The 21,449-nt window shown below is 36.1% G+C and overlaps 1 protein-coding gene across 1 annotated transcript in view; it reads left to right on the top strand.

Annotated features, from left to right (window-relative positions):
* Window positions 1–21,449, top strand: part of LOC150108584 (transcription factor BTF3 homolog 4-like) — a 126,180-nt gene that overhangs the window by 65,943 nt on the left and 38,788 nt on the right. Inside the window, exon 3 of the mRNA XM_090390872.1 lies at window positions 12,822–12,935. Within this exon, the coding sequence (XP_090246998.1) occupies window positions 12,822–12,935 (114 nt within the window). The remainder of the gene's footprint in view (window positions 1–12,821; window positions 12,936–21,449) is intronic.

Consider the following 21,449-nt stretch of genomic DNA (forward strand, 5'->3'; position numbering starts at 1 on the left):
TTTTTATCATGAGTTTTCTCTACTTCCCAGTCAATGTTTGGATAATATGATCACACATAGTAATTAATCGCTTAGATACCATCAGGGTACTTTGTTGCTGTATTTCATTGTCCCCAGCAGCTGAACCAATAGGTCTGTATCACCAGCTCACTATATGTTTCATCTTCTTAGTCTCCACTTCACATTAGATCTCAAACTCACTGCTACCTGGGGAATTATTACTGTTGAGTTCATGTGTTTCTAACCTAACTGGATTCAAATCATCAGGTATCATTAGTAAAACCTCACTGCTTCTCCTGTCTCTTCTATTTTTTCTTCTCCTCCTCTACTTTGGGCGTTCAGGGTTTTCTATGAGGGTGGTCTGAAAAGTCCTCGACCTAATAATGAAAAAAAAAAAACAAATTTATAATTTCAAAATTATTTTTATTTTTCAACATAATCTCCCTTAAGACTGATACATTTATTCTAGCACCATTATCCCATTCCTGTAGTGATTCTCAGTAAGATATGCAAAATACCCCTCTACAGCTGCAATCATCTTGATTCAAAGAAAAACTCTGATCAGCGAGGAAAAGTTTTAGTTTTGGGAAGAGATAGAAGTCAGAGGGAGCCAAATCTGGGGAATATGGTGGATCTTCCAACAATTCATAGTGCAGATCCCTTAATTTTTCCATTGCCAAAACACCTCTGTGGGCAGGTGCATTATCTTGATGAAAGATGGGTTTTTTTCTTCTGCAAACTAGGTCTTTTCTCACGAATTTTTTCATCTAGTCTGGTTAAGAGATTGGAATAATATTCCTCGGTTATTGTTTTACCCTTTTCAAGATAATTAATAAATAAAATGCTAACATTTTATTTATTATCACCAATGCCATGACTTTTCCTGCTAATGGAACTGAACAACCAGCTTCTGTCCACTGTTTTGACAGCAATCAAAACAGTGGACAGAAGGTGTGTAATGGTGAATCCAAGTCTCATCCATAGTAATAAATCGATGCAGAAAATCAGTTTTATTCTTGATAAAATGCTCTAAGCACTGTTCAGAGATTTTATTGCGAGTGTGTTCTGGATCTGCTGTGAGCAAGCATGGCAGCCATCTTGTTCAAAGCTTTTTTATTTGCAATTCTTCATGCAAAATATCCAACACGTTCTTTTGAAATGCCTATAGTCTCAGCAGTTTCGCCCACTTTGACTCACCGTCATCTAATACCATATCATCACTTTACCAATGATTTCTGGTTGTTACACTTTTTGGACGTTCTTCAAGGCTGACACGGCCACGTTTAAACTCGGCAGCCAATTTCTTAATTGTCAAAAATGAAGGAGAAGAATGCCCATAAATTTTTATGCACTTTGAATGAATTTCTTTTGCTGTTAAACATTCTTTTATAAAGAATTTTATAACCACGCGATACTCACTTTTATCCATTTCAAGGAATACAGAAGACAGCTGTATAAAACAAACTACTTGATAGAATGACTTGCAATTTCACATGGATATTTATGACCGATGTATGAACTTAGAAAAAAAAATCGTGCCAATAGTGTTGACATCTGTGGTCGAGGACTTTCCAACCTATATTCATTTGTATTCATTTAACCACAACTGTACACAAGGATAAGGTGGTTGGCTCTATGTCTGTAGAAGCGTTGTGTTCTTAAGGATGGTTTGCCTGCTTGTGAGATGAAAAACCCCAGGTAAACAGGGGAGAAGAACCCTGCAGTCTGCGCCCAAGACCGGCTAACTTGACTATGTCTGAGAAAGATCCTAAGCTCCTCACGTCAGTGACAGGAATCGAACCCAGGATACTCCTTTCCCAGGCATATGGTTGCGAGGCACAGCCACTTGGCTAACCATGCGGACCCATATCTCTTCTATCCTTTGTAAAAATACTATTCCTGTTATAGTTGATCTTAGCCACAACACCTGACTGATAGGCAGGTTTTACTAATGCCAATAATCTTAGGCCACACTCTTATGCAGAGCAAGAAACTCGCCCCTCCTTTTCCTTGATGGTCTTGGCATTTGTGTATAGACATAACAAATTACCACCTAGATTTTTCTTATACTTACATCTATAGTCTACTTGGACCAGTTGTGCAGCTTTCTCTTTTCCCTCCCCAGATACGCTCAAAAAAGTCCAAACCCAAAGCATACGTTTACACTCCTTCACTGGATGTATAACCATGCTCATTGAAATTCATTACATTACCATATTTGTATATATTATAGCTCAATTTAGATATATTGTCACAATTCCTCCCTTCGTGATCTAGTTTCCTTTACTCTCTCTCTGTTATCATGTTGGAGACTTAATGGATTATATATAATGGTAGAAAGGATTAAAACAGAATTTAATACTTCTTATATTTTTGTCTCAGTCACTGAGACATCTTCAGGGATTACAAAAAAAAATGTAAGATATACACAAATACCACACATTACTAAGCCCAACGACATGGGTGACTCTAAAGTCCTATCTAGGTGGAGCGTCCTCTAAGAGGGGTTATAGGTGGCCTGGAATGTAAGGTGGGGATCTCTGATAAGTGTTTCCCGAAGCTTAATGCAACTGTATTTATTAAGATTTGGTTGATCTCTGAGAGCTACTGCTGATTCTAAAGATAGTCTCCCCTTTTTTGAATTTGCTGTTGTGGTTTTTTTTTTTTCCCATGAGATCCTGTGGGTTGTATCCAAGACATGGTCAGCCAGGCCTGCCTGATCATAGTCGTGGTTGCGGATGTATGACTTGTGTTCCTCCACGTCACACAAGGAGGGAGCTGATCTTTTGTAGAACGGATAATGTTAGCAAGTTTGTGGTGGGGCTTAAATGCTGTGTGCAGGTTGTACTTTTTTAAAATCTTGGCTATTTTTTCGGATGTGCCACGGATGTAGGGTATGGTGATGGCATTTCTAAACTCTTTCTGAAGAGAAGACCGGGGAATGGGGGGAGGAACTGATTATTTTTTTAATACTGTGATCGCTGTAGCAATTGGAGAGGAAAGTGTTGTGTATGTCGTCAAGCTCAGTTGTAAGGGCGGTTTCACTGGAACAAAGATTTTTGGCTCCCTTGTTTAGAGTTTTAATAATGCCATATTGTTGAGCGGGGTGGTGGTGGGAGAGTTTGTGAATGTATCTGCTTGTGTGCGTAGGTTTTCTATATACAGTGAAGGAAAGTGTGCCATTAGAAAGGCGTGAAACTAAGGTGTCTAGGAAGGGTAAACAATTGTTCTTTTCCTACAATAAAGAGCCAAGGGGCTATTTTTCCGGCGGCATAAATGAAGTTAAAGGAATAATAAATCCCTCATTATTTTAAAGCCGGATATGGAACTCGGAGATCCGGCTTTAAAATAACGAGGGATTTATTATCTCCTTAACTTAATTGTTCTTTTCCTTTTCTGGATTCTTGGATGTAGGCCGTTGAGGTTAGAAGAAAGAGTCTAATGTGTCTGGGCCATGAGGCCAAATAGAGAACACTTCATCTACATATCTTAGCCAGATAGAAGGTTTGAGAGGGGCTGAGTCTATGGCTCGTTTTTCAAAATCTTCCATATAAAAATTGGTGAGGGGGGGACCCATGGCATATGGGTTCCCCCCCCCCCTCTCACCAATTTTTTACATCAAAATTTACAAGCAGATAGAGAGGGAACCCTCTATCTGCTTGTAAATTTTGTTCTTCCAAGAAAAATAACCAGAATTGATGGCAAAATAAAAGTGATCTAAGATGTCAGAAGGAAAATCATTTTCTAAGTTTTAAGGTATCGATTAAGGAAATATTGGTAAACAATGAGGAGATGTCAAAGCTTACCAATATGTCTGCGTTATTTAAGGTTAGATTTTCTATTAGGGTTTTAAAATGGGTAGAGTTTTTTTTTATAGGATGTGGAAAGTCCAGTGGGGTGGTCAGAGAGTTGGTCAGCTGTTTTGACAGTTTATAGCAAGGTGCATTAGTGGCATCTACTATAGGTCTCAGTGGGGAATTGTTTGTGGATTTTTGGTAAAGTGTATATTCAGGGTGGGGATGGGAACAGAAAGGTTTGAGTTTTTTTCGTAATGTCCAGAAGTCGGAAAGATACTTTTTTTAAGTAAGTTTGTTTAATTTTTTAACTTGTTTTTTTGTGTGATCTTGTTCTACTGGGATGTAGGTAGAGCGATCTCGGAGGATAATCTCCGTTTTTCGATTGTATTCCGTGGCATCATATTGAAGATTTCGAAAAATGGGCCATAGACTCAGCCCCCCTCTCAAACCTTCTGTCTGGCTAAGATATGTAGATGATGTGTTCTCTATTTGGCCTCATGGCCCAGGCACATTGGACTCCTTCCTCAGTCACCTCAACAGCCTACATCCAATAATCCAGAAAAGGAAAAGAACAATTGTTTACCCTTCCTAGACACCTTAGTTACATACCTTCCTAACAGTACACTTTCCTTCACTGTATATAGCACACCTATGCATACAGGCAGATACATTCGCAAACTCTCCCACCATCACCACCCTGCTCAACAATATGGCATTATTAAAACTCTAACCAAGAGAGCCCACAGTCTTTGTTCCAGTGGAACCTCCCTTACAACTGAGCTTTACCACATGCACAACACTTTCCTCTCCAATGGCTACAGCGATCACAGTATTAAAAATAATCAGTTCCTCCCCATTCCCTGGTCTTCTCTTCAGAAAGAGTTTAGAAATGCCATGCCATCACAATATCCTACATCCGTGGCACATTAGAAAAAATAGCCAAGATTTTAAAAAAGTACAACCTACACATATGTCTCACCACATTTATGTCTCACCACAAACTTGCTACCTTTATCCGTTCTACAAAAGATCAGCTCCCTCCTCTCTCAGACCTGGAGTTTATAAAGTACCCTGTTCCTGTAAGGTGGCATATTTTGGTCAGGCAGGCCTGGCTGACCATGTCTTGGATACAACCCACAGGATCTCATGGAAAAAAAAAAAAACCACCATGCTCCACAACAGCAAATTCAAAAAAAGAGACTATTTTTAGAATCAGCAGCAGCTCTCAGAAATCAACCAAATCTTAATAAATACGGGTGCATTAAGCTTCCTAAGATTTGGGAAACACTTATCATCAGAGATCCCACCTTACATTCTAGGCCACCTATAACCGCCCTTAGAGGGCGCTCCACCTAGATGGGATTTTAGAGTTACCCACGTGGTTGGGATTAGTATTGTATGGTATTTGTATATATGTTACATTAGTTTTTTTTGTGATCCCTGAAGATGTGACTGTGACGAGATATAGAAAGTATTTAATCCTTTCTGAATGCTGTATACAATCCATTAAGCCTCTACACACAGATTCTCTCTCTGTTAGATCTCACCTCAGGCTCACAACACCAAATCCATTCAGGCCATCCATCTTATAGAAGTTTTTCTACCATCAAACTCACAGCCTGCACATTTGAATCATTTGCTGTCATAGCCCTCCTTAACTCATAACTGTATTTTTTAAGGAAATTGCACTATAGACTAATATATTAACTAAATTAAATTGAATTAATACTTCCAATGCTTCGGCAGTCAAATTGTCTGCATTGGGAAACAAAATATAATGAGATGTACATGCAGGCACTACTCTAAGTAATTGAAGATGAAGCATGTCGACTGAGAATAAGCCTAAAGTCCTAAATACTGCCCCTGGTGGGCTTAATTGGGTGTCCTTGTCTGGTGGGCTCAAGTATAGACGATGAAAGCTGCTCAAATTTGGTGCAGTTTCATGCAACCATATTTCTTCACGTTAGGATAGTTTCTTAAGGCAGAAGAAGATTCAAGGAAAAGTCTTTTGTAATTATATTTGCTGTGATGAAGTAGACTGTCTTTCTTCCAGCATATTCTATGGTGGACATCCAAAGCATGGTCAGCAAGTCCTGAGTGGCTGTAGACATGGAAATGGATATAGTTCTCATGTTCAGCAATTTTGATGTTTGCTGTCATGCCTGTTTGGCAATAATAGGATAGTTTACTACTACAAGGGACCTGGTAAACACCTGGCAGGTCTAGGGACTGTGGCTGGTTGTTGTGGAGCAGATAATATATGCTAATTTTTAGTATGGTCTGTGATTGGTTAAAAAGCTGTTTTTAAGATTTTTATTAATTTTTCAGATGTGCCTTGGATACCACATTTACTCAAATATAACTAGCACTTTTTTTCCCCCGAAATTAAAGTTGAAAAATCATGGTGCAAGATATATGCGGGGATTTTTGGAAACTAAAGTTTTTCAGGAAAAAACTAAATTGTCATTTATAATTAAATCCTCAGTATTCATTATAATTGCTCACATTATTGATAAAATGAATGCATTTAAATTTTAATTATGAACATTATTTACGCGATCGGCCGCTCACCTTCATCATGTGCCATATTTGAATCTTTAGCGGCAGTGCTTGTCCTTTTATCATTTCAGAATCAAAAGATTCCAATAATTTTAAAAAACTGAAAATGGGTTTGACTTACCAAGAATCTACTATTCGTATCACTACTTTTGGTCTTGCATATCTTAGAAGTCATCGTTTAAGAGGACGTCCTGGTTTTCTTTTTCCTAATGGCTTGTACTTTAAGGCTTGTTTTGGTAATCTTTCTGTTTTCATTCTTTGAACGTGTTCCATCCATCTTAATTATATAAAGTTTTAATAATAATTGCATATTGTTGGGATGGGAGGGTGACTGTTTGTGGATGTATCTACCAGAGTATGAGGGTTTTCTGTAAATAGAGAATGCCAAGGATCATCAGGCGGGCATGTAATCAAAGTGTCTAGGAAGGAGGGACTGTTGGTTTAGTAAGAGACCCAAAAAAGATGGCAAGCAGATGTTAACAGACTTGGGCAGCCAATACTAAAATTTAGTATTCAGAGTGATCAGATGGTCCTAACCAGGTTCGAATTAGGTGAGTTGGTGTGCAATAACATCCAGATGCTAACTGCCCCTCTTTCTTCATGCAATTAGAGAGCATTGATACACAGCTTTGTGCAGTGGAGCATCTTATTATGCTAGAAGTAATACAAATCCTTGCAAACATTGGAACCACCTGTACAGAACAATTATGAGTGCAACCGTTTCCATTTCTTTGCTTAACCCAAGAGGCTTTTATTTGAAAAGCAAGCCAAAAGAAATGTGGAAACTTGTGTTGTTATATAATATTCAGTTGCTCTTTTTACAAGAAACTTTTCAAATCACAGTGATGATCCCCAATTATTGGTTCATTCTTTAACATACAGCAAGATATTAATTGAAGAATACACTGTTGATGGAGTTTAGAGGGACACAAAATTAGATTTCTTAACATATATGCTCCCAACAGGAAAAGTGATCAGATGATCCTGTTCAACACTAGGGAACTACTACTGCAAAGCAAACCAAATCATAGCAGCTGGACTGGAACTGCATGGAGAACAAGAACACAGACAAAATAAACTGTGCCCACAGCTCAAGTAGTAGCAGAGTGGCTGTGTTATGGACTTTTTGTAAAAGCTTTGATTTAATAAACATTTGGAAGGTCCAAAACCAAGGATACCTTGGGCTGCACATGGTTCCACAACCAGAGTGATACCCAGACTGATTGTTTATATATATTCCCACCAAGAACATTAGGTAATCAGCATAAGACATCTGGGCATCCCCAACCGACAGCAAATATCAGATCACAAAATTTGTGCTCTTAAAGCTTAACCCAGTCAACAACATAGACACATGTTCTGGACCTTGGCAGCTCAACTCCCAACCATCTTATGCTCTTTCAAGACAAAATTTGAGGTTATGTCAGGAATGGGCACATGCTGAATGGGACTGGACAGCATGGTCCCAATTCAAGACCATCGTACAAAGTAAATTCAAGTCTTCGTAAAGAGAAAAACCCCTGCGATGTCAGAAGCTTCGCTATACAAAGAGCTGAGATAGTATGTCAACAACAACAAGAAATAAGGCATGCCATACCCTGGACTGATACAAAGCATACTTAGCTACATAGATCTAGAGGAGAAAAAAACTTGGGTGTGATTCAGAAGCAACTCTGGACCATTACAGAGAAGAAAATCATCAAGGAAATCAAGCTGCGTGGGAACACAGTAAGCAACATATATGGAATTCTGCAGGTTTTGACTGACTACTACTAAAGAAGTCTTCCCTGCCTACTTTGACAATTGCTCTGGATGGAGAGGTTCAAGGAACTGAATGTGTGCTGATCATGTTAATAAAGAAACTTTAATAGTTTATTGACAACAGAAGTTTAAAAAAAAAAAATTAAAAAATAAAATAAAAACAGCAAACCGAGGCATTTTTGAGGTAAAGGTAACAAGATTGACAAATCATTTGAATAAGAATACAGGCTGTCAAAAACACGTTCAAATATTTTTAACTGTCTTTTACAGTTGGAAGTTTTTTCGGTTAGGAGTGTTCTGTAAAGTTAAGCCCTGTCACTTTTGAATTATAGTCTTTTTAGGGCAACATTTTCTCCATCTAACTGAATGTAGAGTATTATGCTAATCTGTCTTCTATATCAGATCTTAACTATATAATTCTGATGTACTTCTTTATCATTGCACTGCATGTTTGCCACACTGTCCATAATAAGGGAGTTTACACTGTAGTGTATTCTCTGTACTCCATCGTAAACTTCATCTTTTGGAGATAGGGTGACCAGATTAAAAATTTGGTTTTGGGGTATTCATTATTGGCCTTTGGGATAATCGCACTGTCAAACATAAAGAAAGAACAATTATAATATGATTATTTTATTTCTATATTTGTAGATTTTCACAATATACAAATGCATGAAACAGAGAGTTGGTCAAATTTTGGTACAATTAGTCAAATTCATAGCAAGTCTTTAAACAAAATTTAAATATTTTATTTTGGGAGTTATGAACACTAATGTAAACTTTTAGAAATATTCTTATGGTATGCTTTGCATAATCATTTACAACATAAATTCAGTAAACGTGATTTATTTTATCAAAAGAGAAGTATTTACCTAACAATATTTTTTATTCGAGCAAATTTCTTTTAGCAATTTTTCATTTTTTAATACAACTGCATAAAATTCTTTGCATGACATATTGTAATTGGTTTTCGCCAGTAATTCTCCCTCAACAGTTTTTAGGTCTGTTCCTATCCTTTTTCCAAGAGGTGAACATTAAGCTAAATACTTGCTCACTCATTGCATTTGAGTGAGGCAAAACAAAATTAATAAATTTTTTCAATATTAGGTACATTAAAGTATGCATTTAAAAATTTTATCCAAATATCTGTGATATTTTTGAGTTCTTTTGTGTCAATATTTTTATGGAACGATTTTAACAAGACGTACTCTTCATATAGGAAATCAATATTAATATTGGAAATTTTAAATAAATCTATAACTTTTAAGAAAAGACTAAAATGTGCCACTTCATGTAATTTGAATATATTAAGATACTCATACTTATTATTTTCAAAACTAAATCTTTTTTCAATATACTGAATTAAAGTTTTCAGAAAATCATCTGCCCTTTTCTTAAATAAATTTATCTCTACTGGTTTGCGACAAGATTTAAATTTTTATATAGCAACGAATCCATAAAAATTATTGTTTAATTTAGAAAGTAGAGAGTTTCTTAGATTTCCATTAGGTTAAATAGTTCTATTATAATTGGACCATTCTGCTTTAGATTACAAAGTACATCTTGGACACAGGTTGCTGCATTTGAAAAGAAAGGTGGACATCTTTCCAAAGATAGAAAATAGTTTTTCACTGGCTCAAAATTTTTGTTTAGTCTATCTACTGCTGGAAGGAGTGACAACCATCTTGTAGGAACATGACGCATTAGATCTGAATATTCTGGGTCGCAAAATTCATAATGTTCTTTTAAATTTTCTAACCTTTTACTATGTGAACTGAATTCATTATATGTTTTTAAAATTACACATTCTATATCAACTTCAAAACAGCTTGTAGTTTTTCCTGTTGCATTGTGCAAGACATGGCAAAGACACCCCATATCTATTAGATCCTTGTTAAATTTCTTTAATTCTGTAAATACACTCTGATTAATACCAAAATTTATATTAGCATTATCACCGTAAAAACTAACAATGTTCTCGGGATTTAAATTCAGCTCCTTCAACTTTTGAAGTAAGTGAAGTGAAATATCCTTTGAAGTTTCTGACTGGCTGTTAAAGAAACTCAAAAGTTTTGTTTGAACTCCTCCAGTAGATTTAGAAAAATATCTACACATTAAAGAAAACATTTTAATGTTTCCTTTATTTGATGAATCTGTTGCAATTGAAAATGGCTGATTTCTCCTAAATTCTCGACAACTGTAGATACACAGTCTTTTGCTAAAACATTTGTTATTATTTTAGATATTTTTGTTCACACGCATATAATTTGAGAAGCGATTTTTGAATCAGTAAATAATGTTTTGAATAATGAACTCATGCAATCCGATGAACGATAGCTATGCACATGTTTCACTGTGTGATAGGCAAACATAGCTTCGGCAGAAACAGTCTTTTGTTCTTCAGCTGAAACTAATGACAACGTCGAGGAAATAAAAAATAAATTTAAAGTTGGATTACTAGCTAATACTTTCCCTTTTTTATGCTTATTACTTAGCATATATGCTTTTTAAGGTCATAAACACCTCCATTTATTATGGAAAATTCACAATTGCACCATAAACATTTTGCTTTACCAACAGTCCTTCCTTTAATCACCCGGGTGTAAGTTTTCTGCCACTCCTTGTTGAAGTAATTCTGATTTAACCTCTGTATTTTTTCTTCTTCCATATTTGATGACGATTAAGAAGACATTCTGTGAAAAGGGTTAAAGTGGTATTTATAGAATTTAATGTCTTATGTTAATACAATGAAATAAAAAAAGATCTCAAGTAGTGACCGCGGGAGCCCATACTTCCCCTCATGTCGGGCCTGTGACAAGTGCCAAGCATTACAAAGTAAGCATAATATAAATATCCTATAACGATCTATATAAGTAGGATACAAAGTTGTTTTTTGAGTCTTTGAGAATGCATTTCAACAAAATGTTTACCTGCGGTTAATTTTCTTCTTATATAATCACCTAAACTTGGTATTGTATGATTTGTAGCATTTACATTTTGCTTACTTGGTGGCATTCACAGTAAAGGCAATAGTCAATATTTATTTATTTAGTACAGAAAACTGAAAAGTGGATATTATGTCCGAAACACCGAAAAGGGTTGTTTTTCGTACCCCATTTAAGATTTTACAAAAGGGGTATTTTATAAATTTAATTCAGTAAATGGGGTACGTCTGTCCACCCTATTTGGAGAACAAATAAAGGAAACAAGCTTCAATATTGCTTTGTAGGCACTTCACAATTGGTATTTATCAAGTGTGTTGTTTTCAGATGTTCCTTTAATAAGAAGAAATCATTGGAATGTTCTAATAGTCTTAATTAATTGTCTGCTACTAGTTGTAGATATTTGAGGTTTTTTTTTTTTTTTTTTACCATTTGTGGTGAAATTTTCAAGTATTGAAATGTATTCTGATTCTTTTTAAGAGTGCATTGTCATTTGAGCAAGTAACTCTTGGCTCCGTGTGCAAAATTTTTTCATTATGCGATACATTTGCACAGGATAGTGGTGTGAATGAGCATTCAGATTTTAGTTAGTATGTGTGGGTTCTGTAGATGATAAAAGAGAGAGTAACTGCCCAGAAGCAAGGTGACTGGTGCTTCAAATGGTAAATAGTTGTTTCGCTTTCTAAATTCTGTAGTTTAATTATTTTATTTAAGTGCCCTAAAAATCTGTAATGTGTCATAGCTTCCAACTAGTGAGCTCAGGAATAAACGTAGCATAGTCAGTTTGTGTGTGGGGGGGTAAGGGGGGTTTAGTGTTTTATCAAAAGTTTCCATGAGAAAATTTGCAAATGGAAGTTGGAGAGAGGAAAACCCATTGGCATTCCCTTGATTTGGAGCTAAATTTTTTATGCCAAATGAAAATCATAGGGATGGGACTGTTTTTCTGATTAAAGTTATGTTTCATTAAGTAGGATATTTGTAAATAGAGAAGTATCATAAAAACTTAGTAAGCGATCAGAATCAATTTTTCAGTAAACAATTTGAAATGAATTTTTAACATAAATGACATCCTGTGTGTTGCATTAATGCTTGTGCTAAATATTTAACTGGATATAGGTCTATCTTTCTTTTTGGCTCTGGGTCCAAGGGATATGCTATATTATCTTGTAGAAAAGTTAACATCATCTCTTATATTATGAAGTGTTCATTATAATGGTAATATTTCCATTCTTGGCTTTAGTGATGATTTTCTCATTTATTTAGAGATCTCTTAAGTTCTGTATTCTTCTGATTAATATTATGGAAGGTCTTTCAAGCTATCTCAAACCAAAAACTAATGGTAAGCAGGGAGGTGAATATCAAGCAGTTGTGTGTATTGTGTATACTTGGACCTTGAGAATGGCAAAAAAGTTGCCAGTAGCAGTCTTGTGGTCAAGGATAGCTTGTTGCTGTAAGAAGATCATGATGGGCTACAGGAATCATCTAATTCAACAGATAAGATAAGATAATGCATGTTAACAAAGTAAATTCCTGTTGTCTGGAGTTCATGGAGGCTCTTTACAGTCATATTTAAGTCTTTTGCTGATTTAAAAACAACGTATTCTCTCATACACCCCATTAGTGACTGTTTGCCAGAATAAGGTAGCTGAATTTCTCTGGTATGCTAATGGCTTCTGCAGTTTATAAGGATAATCTTTAAGCAGAGGGGGGGGATCAGAATTGCATTAATTTAGTATTGATAAAAATGAAATATTCATTTCAGGGTACTGCAAGAAGAAAGAAGAAGGTTGTACATAGGACAGCAACAACAGATGATAAGAAATTGCAAAGTTCACTGAAGAAATTAGCTGTGAATAACATACCAGGTATTGAAGAAGTAAGTATTTGATTGATTACTTCAAAAACATTTTACTTTTTGTTCCAGAATATTCATTAACATGTTTTTTTTTTTTTTTTTATGCATAACAGGCTATTAAACTTATTGCATATTAATTTTGTGTGCGTGTGTTGTGTGTGTGTGTGTGGAAGGGGGGGGGGGGAGTGATGAAGAAAAATGCAAGAAGGAAACCTGTTGTGGTTGTTTTGATTGTTTGCTTGTAAATGAGTCATGAATTGATAATCAGGTTGCATTCTTCTGGACAGTATCAAGGATTAAGGAGATTTTTGGTGTGCCATCCCAATAATAAGAACAGTACCTATGGCTGGACTAATTTGTATTGTGCTAGCAATTATACAGTGAAAAATAGTTTCATGATTAGGAAAGGGAAAAGTTTTTTAGAAGCTGATCAGGATATGAATGACATATTTTTGTGTCAGGAAAAGAGAGGTGCATATCAACCCAGAACATAATGAACTCTCTTTCTCTTTTTGTTTAGTCTTCCTCAACAATAAAGTTATAGTAGTAGTAGAGTTTAAGGTGTTGAAGAAAGGTCACAAATGCATTTTATATATATATATATATATATATATATATATAGATTCCATATTATAATACCATCTGTATACTGTATAATATCAACATTTAGATAATTTTGTTTAGAAATTGGTCACCATTACTTACCAACCAGGTATAGATACTTAGATGATTATTACTTATGTTGATGTTTATTGGAATAAATGCATGTCTACAAATTATAAATATTTGTTTAGTTAATAAATTGTTATGCCAATATTTCAGGCATCAGACATTGAACACATACATGCAGGCACATTTTTAAGAAAGCAAATACAGACTGGGTATGAGTGGTGGGATCCTACAGTTCTAATTGGTGCTCTTGGGAGTGTGATGATGGAAACTAGCTGAAGATCTCATGATGGCAGTCTCCCAGATTTTAGGTAAAGTGAGGCAGTTGAATTTGTTGAGATTTTACATGTGTCATAATGCTGAGGGAGATTCTAAGAAATTCTTGGATTTCCTGTATAAGAGGAGGATGTGTGTGTGTGCTCTTCTACTGAATCCAGTGATCAGTAGCAGTGGCATTACAAGTAATGCACATAGTTCCTGTATTCTTTGAGGTGAATGTTTGCTGTTATTCCAAAATAGGATAGCTTGCATTAGAATATTCCAGGTGATGGATTGGATTGTTTAGTGAGATAAGGATAGCTAGCATTTGGTATGTTTTTTTTTTTTTTTTTTTTTTTTTTTTTTTTTTTTTATGTGGCTCACACCCATGAAAGGTTATTTGCAAACCTATAGTACGTTTATACCATGGGTGGACTGTGGATTTTTATTACTACTTTTTTTTTTCATTTTTGTCAAGTTTATATTATTTATATATATTGTATTTTTTGTAATTTATTTTATACATAGTCTAGAACCTCTGCTCTAGAGACCAAAGATGAGGTTTTCATGCCACTTTAGGCCTCCAATAAGCTGGTGGGGTCTCACACCAGGAGATGAATTTCATATCTGCCTATGTTGATTAGAGAGCAGATATGCTAACCACTTGGCCAACCAGGCTGTCTTGAAGGAAGTCTGTATGTTATACATTTTTAGCACATGAAAAAATTTTGGGGATGTTTGAGATAGAGAGAATGGCAATCGATTTTTCTATCACAGTTTGGGGAGGCGTGGGGGATATGCAGTGAGTTTTATTTTGTGAAGGAGAAAACCATTGACTAAAAAAAAATGTTCCAGTTGAAACTGATTTCTTTAGAGAAGACTGTTGTGGTCAGAGCAAATGGTTTTGACATGATTTTGCTAGGATTTTGACGCCACCATATTGCTGAGAGGGGTGGTGATGTGAAAGATGATGAATGTACTTTCCAGTGTGGCTGGGCTTCCTGTAGGTAAATAAGGATATGGATCCATTGGGCAGTCAGGTGACCATGGGAGTCAGTATATTCATGTTGTAGGTTTGAGACAGGCAGACTTTTGGGTAGCATTTACAAAATGCTCCATGAAAAGATTGAGGGAGGAGCTCATAGCTGTGCCTTCAGTCTGGAGGTTTTACTCTGCTGACTTAAATAGCCAGAGTTCATTATGAAACTGAATGGGGCTACTATGTTAGGGGGAAGTGAGTCTGAAAGAGTTGTAAAGTTTCTTTTGGGAGTATATTAGCGAAAAGGGATGCTATGTGAAAACTAACCATAATGGCAGTATCTTTTAGGACCACATCTGATAAGCAAGATTTGAAGTGCACTGAATTTTTAACATGGAAGGAAGTGTGACCTATAATGGAGAGCTCTTTGGGCTAAATATTTGGCCATATAAAGGACTATTTAGTACAAAAATCAATATTCTTACTATTCTTTATTGACTTCTTGGAATGTTTTTTACAATTGTCTGTATAGATGTGTGTTTATTCCACTAAACATCAACATGGGTAATAAACAGTGTTCAAGTATCCATACCAGATTAGTGATGTCACTAGGATGGTTCCATAAGTTTCCAACCTGACTAACTTTTAGAGGTGATAGAAAGAAAACAACTGGGTCACTTTTCAACATAATCTCTCTTTACTTCAACACACTTTTCACATCTTTGAATTAACATTTCTATGTCCTTGAAAGAAAAAAAAATAGTCTGTACTTTTGTATGCAAAATGATCTAAAAACTGCATCTTTTACCTCATTGTTATATGCAGATTTTCTTCCTCAAAGGTCTTTCTTCAGTTTCAAGAAGAGGTAGTAGTCACTCAGTGACTACTACCTCTGGGCTGTAGAATGGTGTTCAGTCTGCTGGAAGCCATAGTTCTTCACCCTATGGTGAAGCATTGTTGTGAAGCTGGCAAACGCCATGACTGAGCATTTGTCGTTTCTTCTCCTTTATGGTGTCACACAGTTTGTGCAGGAGTGAAGCATAATATTCTGCGGTCATGGTGGTATTTCTTTCCTTCAAATGAGTCAAGAGAATCCCCAGCAATCCCAAAGATAGTTGCTATGATCTTCTTTGTGGACTGAGTAACCTTGGCTTTTCTCCACAATGCTTCACCTGGTTTGCGGCACTCCCTGGATTCCCTTTTGGAAAGAGGATCATAATAAATGACCATGGTTTCAGCTCTGGTGACAATGGATTCCAGCATTTCTCTGATTCTCTTGCCAAACCTCTAAAAACTTGCAGGAACAGGTCACACGATGCCCCTGAATAGAAGAGAGAAGTCGAGACACCCACCTTCACTGACCTTCATCGTGTGAAGCTTCTTTTTTGTGAATGATGCAAAAGATGATTATTATAGAAAACCCCAACTTTGCTGAGATTTCTTTGAGCTTCTGCTGTCTGTCATTGAGCAGTTCCTCCTCATCAACAAGAGACATTTTCCTCAATCATCACTTCCACAGGCTGACCATCACGAAGATCATCTTCGATACTCTCTCTCCTCCTAGGCAGAACTGTTTAGTCCATTACTTCATGGTAGAACATGAAGGAGAAACTTCCCCATAAACACCATCCAATTGCTGTTTGATAGCACTTGGAGAAAGTCCTTCTTTGGTGAAAAACTTTGTATCGCATCACAGTACTCAATTTAACATTGCAGCCACTTAGCATGCCAAGTGTTAATCAAACGAGTGCTTCCAACTAAATGATGCAAGTAGGGAGGTGAAACTGGTACACCCATAGATGGCACTATCTGTCATGCACGACTTTTTAAAATTGGCACAAATTTCATTTGTCAGGCTGGAAACATTTGGAACCTACCTCATATATGAAAGTGTCTTATATATAAATAAATTTATCACATTGGCTTCTGTTACTAAAATTGTCCTTTATATTACGAATATTCTGTGTTTCTTGAAGTTTAAAAAAAATATGCACACAAAACAAAATGATTCAAGAAGTGTAATCTCAGATTAGCAAGATTGCTGAAAAGGCTCACATTCTTAAAATGCTGTTGCAACTCAGGCATTATTCTTACTTTTGTAAAAAAAATCAAACCCAAATTTAAGTCTCTAAAAGCTCTCTGCATCTAGTGTCATACTAGTTTTGCTCTCCTATGGGAGCAAATTGATGCCACACATGCTGTGCTGACTGACTGGCATGACACTTTCAAGTGGTTGTGGACTAGCACACTGAGTGCCAAGCTTTTAGCAATTTGAGGCACAGTCCTGTTTTTCCTACATTTTTCTATTTTCTAGTTATTTACTGTGTATTATGGTGTATGACTTCCTTCCTTCAGATTTTCCCACCATTGCTTGAGTATCACCAGGACTGTTCTTTTGCCCACTCTCTTCATTGTGCATATATATATATTACCTCTCACTGACTCCAAATCTTGTGCATAGTTTTGCTGATACACCAGACCATACAGTGTACTAGTATTCCAAGTTTCAAGATCTTCTATGCCCGGCATATTATTCAGAACTTGTCATTCGTAAAGAATTCTAGGGCAAGAATATAACTTGCGCTGCTAGCAAAATCCATTATTATTTCTTTCGAGAGAAATTCACTTTTCTTCCCTTTACCTTTGATAACACCCAAATCTCATTTTTCTTCTTGAGCTGACTTATTCTTCTTTCCTGTGACAACCGTAGTTATCCATTGCGTTTTTTATCTCAAAACAAGAAAACTATATAAATCGCAAATCTTCTCAGCCTTAGAAATAGTGTTTGCTCATTTGAGATGATGCATCAAAAGCCTCTGAGTGCTTGATGCCATCCAGGAGGAAATCAGATTGACATCCCTCTCACAGATTCATTAGCTGCTTTCTCATGAATGTTCTGTTTCTGTCTCTTCTTATATTAAGGTCAATTTCTGTTGACCTTAATTCTTCCTCTGTCTTCTAAAACTAAGGACATTAGCAACTGCCAGATATCATCCATTTACTGATAACTTCATGGAATCCTCTTCTCTTTCCTATCTTTCATTCATCTACCTTTGGAGCAACTTCTCTCACACTATCTTCCCCATTAACTACAACCTCCAGCTGTTCATCAACAGATTCTTGCTTTCTCCTTAATTTGCACTGATCTGCTGCAGGTTTTGTAGCCTTCCTTGTGTGTATTTATAAAGAAAGTTATGATGTTCTGATTCATCAACCTAACCCCCAAACTGGGAATTATATTTACTAAATACTTCTTGCACTTAAATTCCTTCACTTAAAACTGATATTAATTTTTTTTTACATCACATGCATTAATCTATCATATCTTATACATTAGAAATTGATTTTTTTTCTTCTCATGCTTGAAGGAGCATTAAGTTGAAGTAGTGTGCACACAGGAGAGCAGCAGTTCTGATCAGTTAAATTCCTCACATGTACCCTCAGGGTGTGTACAGGATATTATGATAGTACTGCATGAAAAAGTTACATCATTACAAACTTTCTTGACAATCTTCCTCCAAATTAATGTTATCTGTCAAGACTCCAATATTATCAGATCTATATTTCTGTCTTCCAAGACACTTTACTATATCAATCCATCTAGATTTTGGTTTTTTTCCCTTCCCTTTTTTCTCCTTAATACATTCCTGAATACTAACGATGTCAAGATATTTCCTAATATCCTTATTTTTAACATATCACTATTGGAGCAATCTGTTCACTCCCCTCATCTTTCTCGGCACTCATATATGTGGTCGGCAGTCTTTGATCAAGTATTCTATTTCTAACCCCAGCCCCTCCAGCTAGTTTAGTGTTTTCACTGATTCCTCTTTTATTCCATATAGTTGACTTCTTACCATAGCAGTTTTGCCATTTCTGTTGTTTGTTTCCATATGTAATTTGGCATTTCACTAAAAACTGTGCCTTAAATAGCTGAAATGATTTACTTGATTTCTATAGGTTCTCTCCATTCAGAGCCAGCCTGGTTGGCTGAGTGGTTAGTGTATCCACTCTCCAGTAAGAAGCTGTGGGTTCAAATCTTTCCAAGGGCATGGATGTTTGATTGTCCTGTTGCAGTATGACCTTTGATGTCTTTGCACCATAAAAAACATCAAATCCATTCAGAATGCAGTTGATGTTTTCAATGTTACTGCCTATTTTCATGTCTTGTTTTATTACTTGTCAATTAATGAATGTTTTTAATGCTACAAGAAAATTAAACTTTTGTTTTCTTTTAAAAAAAAAAATTCATAGCAGTCAATCTTTTTAGTAATAGTTTTTTCATAAGCAAACAAAAACAAGATGCCACTTTCATCCAGTTTTCTGTAACTGGCTGAAAGTAACTATAAAATTTTAGTTACTGAAAATTGGTGGTTTTGACACGAACTTGTGATTTCAATTTCAACAGTATTAGCATGTGTGGCCTGAATGGTTAGCAAAGAAGTGAAATTTCTGATGTACTGATCTCCGCTGCCCTGAGTTAGTAATCTTGTGGAATTTTTCATGCATATGATTTGTGTGTGTGTAATCACAATGTATTGAAATATTTTGTGTATTGGAACATCTTTAGCTTAAAACCATAAAAACTTTTTGTGTAAACTAGCATCAGAAGATATCCATAACCAGGGTAGATGCTCTGCCTCCAGTTGGGGAGAGCGACCATGCATCCTTGTTCCTCGTTATGCAGTGGGTAGGAAAAAAATTACTAGAAATATTCCTTAAATATATTTATTTATATTTTAATATGAGCCTGTGTAGCTCAGTGGATGTGGCGTTTACACACCACGGCGCTTGGCCGCACGAATGAAGACTTGGTTTCGAGTCTAGTCGGCGACTAGAGGAAATTTTTCTAAGCCTTTTTTCGACCGGTTTCCTGAGTTAGTCGATCTCTGGCACGGGCAAGCGGGTTTTTCGTCCCGGAAACTCAAGAAAATCGACCGTAGAACCCACATTATTTTCAGACATTAAATATATTGTGTTAGGGTTAGGGACCACGAGATGGCGGCACATTTGAGCCGTCTCTCTTCACTGTGTACTGCTTAATTAGTGATAGCCTTGGGCCATCTATCTCCGATTGGTGCCAGTGGAGATTGAACTGCCCACTCAGTCTCCAAAAGTTAGATAGGGCTAAATGACCTCGCCTACTCCCCGTATACGGGAATAAAAAGGCGTTAGCTGATTTTTTTTTTTTTTTTTAATATTTTAATATTTCATTAATTTTTAGTTCAATATGATCAAAGATAATGGTACAGTACTTCACTTTAATCAGTGCTTATAATAGGAAGGTGAAAGAGGCAAAAGAAATGGTTGATTTACTAAGTGGTCATTTTGCAAAGGTGTATCATCCAGGCGAAGATTTTTCAGTTGCTGATGTGACAGAATTGCATGTCAAAATTGAGGTAGATGAACCGCTAGTGTTTAGCATATTTTCAATATGCTGTTTAATGTCTCTGATGAAGTTGTTCAATCTAAATCTTAGCTCTGGAAAGGTTCCAAGAAGTAAAAAGAGTAAAATAGTTCCATTATATAAAGGTCGCTCAAAAACAGAAGTTGCGAACTACAGACCGATTAATATATCAAAGGTGAAAAGCTTGTTAAATATGAAATCCAACAGTGTGATTGAAAAGTGCTCCAAAAGTTGGAACAAATGGAAATAGATATAAATTTAATAGTATGGATTGGGGGGGTGGGAGACACTCCAGAGTGTAGTATATGGTGGAGTGGAATCTAGGAGAGTGAGGATGACTAATGGAGTACCTCAGGGTTCTGTGCTAGGGCCACTACTACTATTAATTTGTATATCACTGGTATAGGGAAAGATTTAAGAGAGGACATTCAGTTGTTTGCTTATGTTACAAAACTGGGGAGAGCTATAGTTGATAAAGGTGATGTAGATATCCAGCTAGTATGGTTTAAATAAATTGGCATGGTATAATTGTTGTCAGTTTAATGATGCTTACTGTGTATCACATTGATAACACTGGATTGCAGGAAATTGATGAGGCTAGGGACTCGGGGATAATGGTGGACAGATTGATCTTTTGAGGGCATGTTGCAAAGGTTGGTAAAATAGCTCAATGGATTACTTGGATATTGAAAAAGATGCTAACAAGTAAAGATAAGAAAGTTATTATCCCTCTTTATAAGATTATTTTTCGGCCATGTCTTGACTACTGTGCATAGACTTGATGGTCATCTGGGTTTCGTGTCCATCAGGAGTTGGTAGAGATGAATGACCAAGCTGGTGACAGGTTTGTAGAATGCTCCTTATGAAGATAGCTTAAATGTATATGGATTTCAAAGTTTAATTCATATTGGCAAAAAAAAAAAAAAAGTGACATGATAGAAACTTTTAAGATATTAAAGTTGATGAAAAGGAAATTTTTTCGATATATGACAAATAGTCAGAACTAGGGGATCATCTGTGGAAGTAGTGTCAATTGTGGTTAGTTAGGGTGTGTGCAGGCTATTTTTTTTCATTGAAAGTGGTGAAGGAGTGGAATGGATTGCCAGAATTAGTTGTGAGTGCTCTGACAGTGAATGAGTTTAAGGAGAGGTATGATAGATTTCATGCGTATAAAAGTTTGTTAGGATCTCTTGTAATGTCTCTGGATGCCATGGAGATATTG

Source organism: Typopeltis vanoorti, chromosome 3 (genome assembly GCF_054136105.1).
Source record: "Typopeltis vanoorti isolate ZY-2024b chromosome 3, IOZ_Tvanoo_1.0, whole genome shotgun sequence".
Classification (NCBI taxonomy): domain Eukaryota; kingdom Metazoa; phylum Arthropoda; class Arachnida; order Uropygi; family Thelyphonidae; genus Typopeltis; species Typopeltis vanoorti.